The sequence below is a fragment of the Geotrypetes seraphini genome, chromosome 1, assembly GCF_902459505.1.
Source record: "Geotrypetes seraphini chromosome 1, aGeoSer1.1, whole genome shotgun sequence".
NCBI lineage: Eukaryota > Metazoa > Chordata > Amphibia > Gymnophiona > Dermophiidae > Geotrypetes > Geotrypetes seraphini.
In genome coordinates, this window is record NC_047084.1 from 135,314,095 (window position 1) to 135,326,772 (window position 12,678).

General features: G+C 42.5%; 1 protein-coding gene across 6 annotated transcripts in view; it reads left to right on the top strand.

The window, feature by feature from the left end:
• The window catches only part of LARP1B (La ribonucleoprotein 1B), a 277,107-nt gene that overhangs the window by 216,482 nt on the left and 47,947 nt on the right, over positions 1-12,678 (top strand). For all 6 annotated transcript variants that reach the window (XR_004538886.1, XM_033939051.1, XM_033939069.1 and 3 more), the window contains one exon: positions 7,930-8,036. Coding sequence is in view for 5 of the 6 variants with exons in the window: in XM_033939051.1 (XP_033794942.1) it covers positions 7,930-8,036 (107 nt within the window). In the remaining variant the exon portion in view is untranslated. The remainder of the gene's footprint in view (positions 1-7,929; positions 8,037-12,678) is intronic.

Below are 12,678 nucleotides of genomic sequence, written 5' to 3' on the forward strand. Positions count from 1 at the left end.
GTCAGAACGTCAAAGAAGGCAGCAGAGCCGCACACTTTGCCACTTGTTCCCTCCCCTAGGGCCCTGACAATGGAAAAAGGTTCAATGCCTTCACCTCTGGCAGTGATATCTTTAACATGGAGCTCTAGCCAGCAAGCAACAGAGGCTCTGTCATTCTCTGAGGCACCAGGGAAGGCTCCCACGGGCTCAGTCTCAGCCTCATGGTCCTCTCCTGGTCTAATTCAACAGATCTTTTGATAAAAACAAAAATTGGTCTGTAATATCCTTGTGAGTAACCAATATTGTATCTTTATTCTCTTTAATAGATGATATCCTTTCCCTGTTTCTTTTTGTTTTTAGGTGCTTTGCCAGTATCTTGCCAGTTTTATTGGCGCCTGCATAATATATAGCATTATTTATGAAAAGATCTTTGCGCGCCCTATGGCTTAAAGTAGAGTTGTATTTAAATTTTAGCCCCATGAGCCTATTTACCACCCTCACATCCCTTCTTGTGACCAGTTGTGCTTCCAGATTTGCTATCTCCTTTCTCTATTTTATTTTTATAAGCTGAGTAAGCAATAATATGACCCCTAATAGTTGCTTTGAATTCATCCCAGACTGTCTCAGGTGATATTTGCTCTGAATTATTCAGTTGAAAGAATTCTTGGATTTTCCCCTGCATTTCTTCCAAGAATTGAGGGTCAGCAAGTAAAGCAATATTACAGCATCAAACAGGAGAGGAGTTAGAAATCATTGCCACTTGGATAATAATCCAAATACCAGTATGATCAGAGAGAAGGACATCATCTATTTCCACTTGAAGAACTTGGTGTAGCAAATGATTTGATATAAAAATATAATCAATCCTAGAGAAGGATTAATGAACATGAGAACAAAATGTGTAATCTCTTATCTGTTGGATGCAGAATTCTTCATATGTCCTTCAAACCACATGTTTTCATCAGTTGTAGCACATTCTTGCCAGATATACTGGAAGCTCTCACAGGTTTTCTATCTAAAATTGGATCCTGGACAGCATTGAAGTCACCCGCCATAATCAGATTAGATAAATCACTCTCCAGGAGCAAGTTCTGCAACTCTTTATAAAAAGGAGCATTATTAGCTTTGGGGGCAAAATGATTTAGCAAAGTTAGAGTCAGGTTTTGTAACTTCACATTTCCCATCGACCTTTAGGATCTGCATATGCTTCTCCCAAATCCCAAGAAACAGACTTATTTGAAGGAATCACCACTCCTTTTTGGCCATCGCTGCTGCATAAAAACAATGTTTTACCCAACCACTGTAATTTAGCAGACTCTACAGCATTCAGATGAGTTTCTTGCAAGAAATATACATCTGCTTTTTGTTTCTTTAAAAAAATAAGAGGGTTGTTTTTTTGGGGGGTTTTTTGTTTGACAGGATGGTTGAGGCCATTAACATTTAAGGAAAATATTTTAAGTGGCATAAGAATCTAATATAATAAAACGTTAGCCGCGCATGTGCACTCATAAGAACATAGAAGTAGCCACCATTGGGTCAGACCATTGGTCCATCGCGCCCAGCGGTCCGCTCCCATGGCGGCCCGTCAGGTCCATGACCTATAATGTGGTTCCTGACCATTTCTGTAACTTACCTCTTCTTTTATCTGTAACCCTCAATCCCCTTATCTTTTAGGAACTTATCTAAACCTTCCTTGAAACCCTGCAATGTGCTCTGGGCTATCACAACCTCCGGAAGCGCGTTCCATGTGTCCACCACCCTCTGGGTAAAAAAGAACCTCCTAGCATTTGTTCTAAACCTGTCCCCTCTCAATTTCTCTGAGTGACCCCTTGTGTTAGTGGTTCCCCACAGTCTGAAAAATCTGTCCCTGTCCACTTTCTCTATGCCTCTCAGGATTTTGAAGGTTTCTATCATGTCTCCTCTAAGTCTCTGCTTTTCCAGGGAGAAGAGCCCCAGCATCTTCAACCTGTCAGCATACGAAAAGTTTTCCATACCTTTTATCATTTTAGTTGCTCTCCTCTGGACCCCCTCAAGTACTGCCATGTCCTTCTTGAGGTACGGCGACCAGTACTGGACACAGTACTCCAGATGTGGGTGCACCATTGCACGATACAGCGGCATGATGACTTCCTTCGTCCTGGTCGTGATACCCTTTTTAATGATACCCAACATCCTGTTCGCTTTCTTTGAGGCTGTCGCGCACTGTTTTGATGCTTTCAATGTTGTGTCCACCATCACCCCCAGGTCTCTTTCAAGGTTGCTCACCCCTAGCAGTGATCCCCCCATTTTGTAGCTGAACATCGGGTTCCTTTTCCCTACATGCATGACCTTACATTTCTCTATATTAAAACTCATTTGCCACTTTTTTGCCCACTCTTCCAGTCTTGTTAGATCTCTTTGCAGGACCTCACAGTCTTCCGTGTTTCTAACCCTGCTGCAAAGCTTGGTGTCATCAGCAAATTTGATGACCTCACATGTTGTCCCCGTCTCCAGGTCATTGATAAATATATTGAACAGAAGTGGTCCCAGCACCGACCCCTGTGGAACTCCACTCGTAACCCATTGCCAGTCTGAGTAATGGCCCTTTACTCCAACCATCTGCTTCCTGCCTGCCAGCCAGTGTTTGATCCATCGGTGGATATCCCCCTGCACCCCGTGGCTCCACAGCTTCTTAAGTAGTCTTTCGTGAGGTACCTTATCGAATGCTTTTTGGAAGTCGAGGTAAATGATGTCTATGGATTCCCCTTTATCCACCTGGCTGTTTATTCCCTCAAAGAAATACAGTAAGTTTGTGAGGCACGACCTTCCCTTGCAGAAGCCATGCTGACTCGCCTTCAGTTGTCCATTGCCTTCTATGTATTCGCAGATTGCGTCCTTGAGTAGTGCTTCCATCATCTTTCCCGGAACCGAGGTCAAGCTCACCGGCCTGTAGTTTCCCGGGTCACCCCTTGATCCCTTCTTAAAGATTGGCGTGACATTGGCTATTTTCCAGTCCTCTGGGATCTCCCCAGTTTTTAAGGATAGGTTACATATTTGGTGTAGTGTATCCGCTATTTCGTTTCTCAGTTCTTTTAATACCCTTGGGTGGATGCCGTCCGGACCTGGTGATTTGTCGCTCTTCAGTCTGTCTATCTGTCTGAGAACATCCTCTTTGCTTACCTCTAGTGGTCTCCGTTTATGTGCTCCTCGGGTTCTGGGATATTGGATGTGTCCTCTCTCGTGAAGACTGAGGAGAAGAACTTGTTTAACCTGTCAGCTATCTCTTTTTCCTCCTTTACCACTCCCTTCCTGTCTCCATCGTCTAATGGTCCCACTTCCTCCCTTGCTGGTTGTTTCCCCTTCACATACTTGAAGAATGGTTTGAAGTTTCTTGCTTCCCCTGCTAGCCTCACCTCATATTCTCTTTTTGCTTTCCTAACCACTCGGTGACAGTCCTTTTGGTGCCTTTTGTGCTCCTTCTGGTTGTCCTTTGTTTGGTCCTTTTTCCATTTTCTAAATGATGTTTTCTTGTCTCTTATCGCCTTTCTCACTGCATTTGTTATCCACGCCGGGTTTTTAGTTCGATTTTTTTTGCACCCTTTCCTGAACCTGGGGACATACAGGTTTTGTGCTTCGTGCACCGTGCCCTTGAGTAGGGCCCAGGCTTCCTCTACGGTCTCCATCTTCCTTGAGCTGTTGCTGAGTTTCTTCCCCACCATTTTCCTCATGGCCTCGTAATTTCCCTTTCTAAAGTTGAATGCTGTCGTTGTAGTTCTTTTCACCTTTGCTGCTCCCATTTCTAGTTTGCACTGGATCATGTTGTGATCGCTGTTTCCTAATGGCTCTAGTACTACCACCTCCTTTGCGGGTCCCCCTAGCCCGTTATTAGGTCGAGAGTGGCATCTCCTCGTGTTGGTTCCGCAACCAGCTGCTCCATGAAACAGTCCCTCACCACCTCTAGGAATTTTGTTTCTCTCGTGCAATTTGAGTGCCCAGTGTTCCAGTCTATCCCAGGGTAGTTGAAATCACCCATCACTACCACACTGCCGCTTTTGCATACCTGCCTCAATTCAGCCTCCAGGTCCTGGTCGTTAGCTTCCAGTTGTCCTGGTGGGCGGTAGTAGAGTCCCAGTTTTATGTCTGCTCCATTTCCTCCTGTCATCTTGACCCATAATGATTTCAAGCCGTCCGCCCTTACTGATGTTTCCATCCTGGTTGAAGGAATGGAGTCCTTTATATATAGCGCTATTCCTCCACCCTTCTTATGTGTCCTGTCCCTCCTATAGAGTTTGTACCCTGGTAGGACCACATCCCATTTATTGTCCTCGGACCACCATGTCTCTGTGACTCCAATTAAGTCTAGGTCCTCCTTGCTGACTATAATTTCTAGCTCCCCCATTTTGGTTCTTAGGCTCCTAGCATTTGTGTATAGGCAAGTTAAGTCCTTGTTGTTTACCTTCTCTGGTTGTTTTCCTCGTGGATTGGTGCTCCTGCCTACCCCTTCATGGTTGGTCAGCCCCCGAGCCTCATTCCGTTCATCCTCCTCCTGCGGTATGTCCGTTTCGTCCTGGTCCTGCTCCTGTGGTGCGTCTAACTCGTCCTCAGCCTGCTTCCCCATATCTGTATGTCCCTCTGGCTCCGGCTTTTTCCTCCTTTTTCTGCTCTTTAGTTTCATTTGTTCCTTGGGCCCCTGCATTGCGTCCTTGGGTTTTTTTTCAAAAAATGTCCACTCAGTCCCTCTATCGCCTTTTCCCAGTTCAGTATCCTTGTTTGATATTCTAGTCCGGTGTGTCGATGTCGGATCAACTATCGGCTTTCCCATAGTCCTCAGTTTAAAGTCATGTCTATGCCGTTCTGGATGTTGCGTGCCAGCATCCTCGTTCCAGCCGTGCTCAGGTGCAGTCCATCTCTCCTGTAGAGCTTACTTTTCCCCAGGAAGGTTGTCCAGTTTCGTACAAAGTGGAAACCCTCCTCATCGCACCATCTCCTCAGCCAACCATTTATTGCTTGCAGCTCGGTCTGCCTCCTTGCATCCGCCCTCGGTACTGGCAGGATCTCTGAGAAGGCTATCTTCCTTGTCCTCAGCTTCAGTTTCCTTCCCAGGGTCCTAAACTGTTCGGTCAGTGTGGTCCTGTTGTAGTTCCTTCTGCTGATGTCGTTGGTTCCAACGTGGATTATCACTGCTGTCTCCTCCGTCTCAGCTCCCTCCAGGATTCTCTCGATTCTATCGGAGATGTCCTTTGTCCTCGCCCCCGGGAGACATGTCACTAGTCTGTCCTCTCTGCCTCCTGCTAAGTGACTGTCCACTTCCCTCAGGATTGAGTCTCCCACTACGATTGCCGATTTCCCTTTTTTCAGCTTTCTCTTGGGTCTCAGGTCCGTATCAGTGGCTCGATCCTCCAATCCTTCCTCCGGGTCCTGATGGGTCTCTGCCTCCTCTGCCCGCTCAGTTCCTCCGCAAGATCCTTCCCCCCTGGGGTCTGGTGGGTTCTGTCTTCCCTCTGTTGGTTCCCCTCTGGGTTGCTGGTGCTCCTGTGCCTCCACCATCTTGCAGGCTTCCTCAATGAATCTCTCGAGCTCTCTAACCTGCTCGTTGATGTGGCTCTCTCTGGTGGTATCCTCAGTTTCCATGATTTCCCAAGGTTGCTCCACGGTGCTATCCAGTTCCTGACATCGACCGCATATGTACTCCTGCCTCCCGGAGGGGAGGTAGTCATACATATGGCACTCGATGCAGTATACCGGTAGGAGTGTGCATGCGTGCGAAGCTCTCTCTCTCCCTCCCAACCGAGGCGGATGTCAGCCATGGCGGCTGTCGGCGGCCCAAGGCAGATGTTGGCCGCGGCGGTTGTCAGCGGTTGCAGGCTGCGGCGGCTGCTGGCTGTCGGCGGCTGCTGGCCGCGGTGGCTGAGCCCAGACGGCATGGCTTTTCAAACCCCCACCACCACCGCCGCCACTGTACCTTTTGAAGACAAGTGGAGCCAGAGGGTCGATCCCAAGGCCCCAGCACACAAGCTTCCTTTCACCACCTTCTGTTTATACAAAGACTGACTTATCCGACTTTTTTTTTTTTACATAACACTGAAAAGCTCTTCCGCAAAGCCTAATAATATCCAACACACACACAGACATATGCACAAACATACACATAAACCTCACACACACATGGTCCAGGGTATCTCTTTCTTTTCCCCCTTACCTTCTTAGTCAAAGGGAAGTGGGGTGGGAGGGAAATGCTGCAGCACAGGGAAATGGAGAGTAGAAAAAGGAACGGAGGCGTACTGCTGGGCAGGGGGAGCAGGAAAAAGGGGTTGATGGACAGGGGAAGAGGTGCTGATGGACAGGGGGGGCAGAAAAATGAAGGCAGGCCTACTGCTGGACACAAGGGGGAGCAGGAAGGAGGTGATGATGGACAGGGGGGAGGTAAAACAAAAGGAGAAGGGCTGCTGCTGGATAAGGTGAGCAGTGATGGGGTGGTGGAGGACACAGGGAAGGTAAAAGGAAGGGAGAATGGACAGGGGAGCAGGCAAGGGGTGGTGGTAGACAGCCAAGGAAAAAAAGAAAGACAGAAATACAGAAAAGCGGCTAAGGAGAGAGAAAAAAAAAATAAAGACAGACACATACACATATATTCTAGCACCCGTTAATGTAACAAGCTATAAGACTAGTTCAGAATAATAGAAGACTTTCATCCTAACTTTCAACCCCATACATTCAAATCCCTGCCAGTCACACATACTCCATAAAACTCTTTCATTGCTTCCCTCTCACCCCCCATCCCCTCCCAAGCCCCCATTCTCTACTGGTGAGCATTAATCTCAAGAATTGGTTCACCCCCTTCTCCTACTTGTAGTAAAAGCTTTTTAAATAAACCCCAGTTCCCCAACAAAAGCTAAAATTTGCATTTCAGTCATTAGGCAAATATAAGCTCAAACAGTTCAACTAATCAATAACTAGTTCACAATCATGGTCCCTGAATGGTTGTTTAAAAAGTCCTGCAGCACTGTGGGATCTGTAAAATTAATTGTTCTGTTTTGAAAAGTTACACGCATTACAGGGTAAAATAGTCCATACTGAGCTCCTAGTTGCTTAAGCTGAGGACGCATAGATAAAAATTGCTTCCTCACCCCAGCCGTTTGTTTAGCGAAGTCTGGAACCACTGAAGTCTTGGCCCCTTAGCATTTAAGATTCTTTTGTTTTCCTCTAAATCTTTCTTCATCTGCACAAGTGTTTTATGATCAGCTTGGCAGCACTGATATTCATCTTCAATAGCTGAATCGCGCTGCTCAAGATGTTCTGTCTTGTTACAGATTACCATCTGCTGTGACAAATTTGCAACTTCTGTTTGTAGTGTGGAAGTTTTAGACGTACTTTCCTGTATTAAATTTTTAATGACTTGCAACTCTGAAGTTAAAGGATCAAGGATTTCTGAAATATCCCTTCCCTGTGACACTTTTAATGGCGTTGATGGGTCAGGTTTAGGCCTTTTAGCTCCACCCGCTGCGAAAGCTGCCTCTAACTTGCTTTGTTTTCCTGATGCCATCTTTAAACTCTTATATTATACTCACAGTATGTGCATATTATGAATGCTCCTGAAATGCCCGTATTTTATATACACAAATCCTGTTTGTTAGGAAAAAATATCAGAGAAGGAAGAGAGCCGTTAAATCAAGCTTCCATTCCGCTTCAGTGCCAAGCCACACCCCTTTCTTGGATTTGGTTAGCATAAAGAATGATGTAGATGTAAGCAGCAAAGTACTGAAAAATTCATACAGTGCCACTGTCTTTTACTAATATCAGATTTAATGTCTTGGCAGAGCCAGCAGACTTTTGTGACTTCAGCTGATGTCATGATGATATATGCAGTGGTAGTATAGAAACTTGTTAGATGGTTTAATGCAGCCTTGAGTGATCCTGTCTCTTTTTCTGTAAAGGAACAGGTGACCATAGCCTTTTTATTTTATCTTCTAGACACCAAGGAAAAGGAAGACCCGGCACAGTTCAAATCCACCTTTGGAATGTCATGTCGGTTGGGTAATGGATTCTAGAGATCACAGACCAAGAACATCCTCCATCAGGTAACTTCTTTTAAGACTTAGAACAAAAATATATGAATGTGTCACTCAAGTACAAGAGACTGTGGTGGAGCCCTGGAGAGAGGGCTCAGAAAAGAGAGGGTTGAAAGTAGTATGTTTACTGAATGAAGGCTTGGATAAAATGGACTAAGAAGCGAAAACAAATAGAAGGATTAAAATCAGGTTATTATTTCAAAACCTGTATGACATAACAGTGAATCTCCTAATAATGAGAGCATTACTTAGCATAAGAATTGCCATACTGGGTCCATCAAGCCCAGTATTTCCTGTTTCCAACAGTGGCCAACCCAGGTCCCAAGTACCTAGCTACTGTAGATCCCAGATTTTATGCTGCTTATCCTAGGAATAAGCAATGGATTTTCTCAAGCCATCTCAATGGCCTATGGACTTTTTTTTTTTTTTTTTAGGATAGTAGCCAAACCTTTTTTTAAACCCTGCTAAGCTAACTGATTCACCACAATCTCTGGCAACAAATTCCAGGGTTTAATTACACATTGTGTGAGAAAAATCTTTGCTTCTGACGTCCATTGCTCTTTGTTTGATTGGTTGTTAATATCGCTCTCATTTCCCTTTGAGACTTTTCTTTTCTGCGGCCCTCCAAGTACCTACAAATCCAAAATGTGGCCCTGCAAAGGGTTTGAGTTTGAGACCGCTGTTCTAGTGCATGTAAAAACATTTGTTTTTGTGTTGAGATATACAAAATACAGCAATAGTGTATGAGCCAATTCAATCCAAAGGAAATTGACTCCAAAAATCCACAAAGAAGAAAATCCAAGAGAAAACAAAAAAACTCTGTGGAGCAACGATGATCCTGAAATGGACTTTAATAAAGACACAAAGTTCCAAATGCACATCAAAACATTCCACAGAAAGATGAAATAATCCACATAAAAATCTATAGGATCTAATCTGCTGATTGCACAGGACCCAACACGGTCCACATTTCTACAAAATGTCTTCCTCAGGAGTCCCTAAGTGTTCTATTGTAATAAATACATGGAAAAACTGAACTGTGAAAAGAGACGCTGCTAAATGCAAAGCAATGAAAGCGCATATGAGCAAAAGAGCCATATACATGGATTTAGCAGCGTTTCTTTTCACAGTTCAGTTTTTCCATGTATTTATTACCATAGGACACTTTGGGACCCCTGAGGAAGACATTTTGTTGAAATGCAGACCGTGTTGGGTCCTGTGCAATCAGCGGACTAGGTCCTATAGGTTTTCATGTGGATTATTTCATCTTTGTGGAATGTTTTGATGTGCATTTGGAACTTTGTGTCTTTATTAAAGTCCATTTCAGGATCATCGTTGCTCCACAGAGTTTTTTTTGTTTTCTCGTATGAGCCAATTCTGCAGTACAGAAGCTTAAAGTTAACCTTTTGTAAAAATATATGAAATGTTTCATATTTACTTAAAACAAATAATATTTAATATGTCTAAGCTTAAGTAAGTCAGTCTATCCATCAATTAGCCATATAGTTGGTCAAACGTGAAGCTTAAATGGAACAGCAAAATAAATAGTTTGGTTTCTGTGCATTTACAATTAAAATTTAATAATACTAAGAGCACTTGTAGCATTTTATAGTCCAGTGGCTGAAAAGTATATTTGGAGATGACTGTTCCCAAGGTTATTTTGATTGTAATGCTCGTTTGCCTTTTGGTTAGGTGAAATTATAATTCATGAATCCAATTTAATAGCATTAACATCTAGAGGTGTGCATAGGGCAAGCATTTTTGGTTTGTTTTTGGATTTTTCCGATTATTCCTGACTTTCTGGGCCATTTTTCTATTTGTTTCAGACATTATTATAATAAAAATATTGTAAAATGTATTAAAAATGTTAACATGCAAATTAATCCCAAGCTATAATTTGTAGGCTAATGCACATTACATCTGTTTTGCCTTGGGGTTACTTATAAGTTGTTTGCCAATGACATTCAGTTTCTGGTCCCAGTTGAGAACTCAATGCAAGATGTGATACCATAGTTAGAAAAGTGTTTTGGTGTAATCAAAGACTGGATGGAAACTAACTTTGAAATTAAATTTGAGTAAAACCGGGGATACTTTATATAGGTCGCCAGAAACAAGTAGAGGTATTTCCATCTGTATTGACATAGTAACATAGTAGATGACGGCAGATAAAGACCTGAATGGTCCATCCAGTCTGCCCAACTTGATTAAATTTAAATTTTTCCTTCTTAGCTATTTCTGGGCAAGAATCCAGAGCTCTACCCAGTACTGTGCTTGGGTTCCAACTTCTGAAATCTCCGTTAAAACCGACTCCAGCCCATCTACATCCTCCCAGCCATTGAAACCCTCCCCAGCCCATCTTCCCCCAAATGGCCATATACAGACACAGACCATGCAAGTCTGCCCAGTACTAGCCTTAGTTTAATATTTAATACTATTTTCTGATTCTAGATCCTCTGTGTTCATCCCACACTTCTTTGAACTCCATCACTGTTTTCCTCTCCACCACCTCTCTCGGGAGTAGAATTTCTTTTATTTTTATTTTTTTTTTTTAAATCTTTATTCCTTTTTATTTCTTTCAACAAGTGTACAGTATTATTACAATTAATTTACATAACACACTTGGCATTCTTAAACAATATTATTATACATGTTTTTATTCCCCCCCCCCACCTCCCACCCTTTTCCATATCAATAAAATATTCCTTCCAAATTTATATATAATTATACATCCCTTTTTGATAATACAATTAATCTGACATGAAATCTGTCCCTCCCCCCATCCTTCTTCCTCAAACACTTTAAACATTTTATTATACCCAGTAATGCACAACAATAAATATCTCATCCTATTACATATATCTCTTTATTTTTCATAACAACATCTTTCCAATATTTTTCCCTCCCTATCCCTCCCATCCCATCCCATTTCTATATATAGTAGAATTTCTTAACACTGCTATTGAATTTACCACCCCTCAACCTCAAATTATGTCCTCTGGTTTTACCATTTTCCTTTCTCTGGAAAATATTTTGTTCTACATTAAAACCTTTCAAGTGAGTAAACTTCAGAAAGTCTGGGGACCGTTAACAGATTTTTGTAATGAATGATTAACTTTTCCCATGATAAGATATTTGATTAGAGGGAAAAAGGGGTGGGATTTTATTTCTGATTATTACATAATATATCAATATTTTAATGAATTCACAATAAAGATGATTTTATGTATTATTGAATTGGGAGGGAGGGAGGGATGGGGGATTATTATATTCAATAAGAATGATATAAATTTAGATTTCTTACATAATATTTTAACATTATAGAATACTAATTTGATGCTAATATGTGAGTTAATCAAGTGTGTATCTTTAAGTTTTATATGAGTTTAATTGATACACTTGTTGTAACATACAAAAATGAATAAAGAATTATAAAACTAAAAAAAAGTTAAAAAAAAAGTATTTGAACGTCAGAATCATCTCTCCCCTGTCCCTCCTTTCTTCTAGGGCAGGGGTAGGCAATTACGGTTCTTGAGAGCCGGAGCAGGTCAGGTTTTCAGGATATTCACAATGAATATGTATGAGATGGATTTGCATGCTCTTCTTCCTTGAGATGCAAATCTCTCTCATTCATATTTATTGTAGATATCCTGAAAACCTGACCTGGCTCTAGCTCTCGAGGACCAGAATTGCCTACCTATGTTCTAGGGTATACATATTCAGGGCTTCCAGTCTCTCCTCATACATCTTCTGGTGCAAGCCTCCTATCATTTTTGTCGCCCTCCTCTGGACCACTTCAAGTCTTCTTATGTCCTTCACCAGATACGGTCTCCAAAACTGAACACAATACTCCAAGTGGACCAACGGACCTGTACAGGGGCATCAACACCTTCTTCCTTCCACTGGCTACACCTCTCTTTATACAGCCCAGCATCCTTCTGGCAGCAGCCACCGCCTTGTCATACTGTTTTTTCGCCTTTAGATCTTCAGACTCTATCACCACAAGGTCCCTCTCCCCGTCCATGCATATTAGCTTCTCAGCTTCCATCTGCTGGTTTTTTGACAAGTCTGCCTGGGTTTTTCTTTCTTTTTTTTTTCCCATGTAAAAATTTTAGGCTGGATCTCTATTGGTTTGAGAATTACAGGCAACTGAATGGAGGTTACCTCAGAATGTCATACTCCGCATAACACAATAACCACTTTGTCCAGGCACTGCAGTCCAACAAAACCTGTCAGGGGACTGAAGTTGGGGTTTTTTTTTGGATTAGTTACAATCCTTGGTATTAAGCTCCTCTTTGAAGTTTGGAATCAGCAAATTATGTGAAAGGCCTTTCACTCTTCATTGTACCTGACCTATACTTTGATTCAGACCATAATTGGACCAGTAGTCATGACCCATGACATACATCCAGGATTTACTCTAGGAGGCTTTACAGCCAACTTAAGCAAAGATATAACAATATAAAATGTCACATCTCTAGCTCATTTGCATGTTACACAAAAGGGTGCCAAAGATGGCTCTAAATAACAGTGTTTCCATTCAAGCAAATGATGCATGTCTTTGAGACCTTAATTCTAACCAAAACAAGGCCAGGTTCAAGATGAAACAGGGTGACTTTTTCAGCAAAAAAGATGTTCTTTCAAATGACATAAT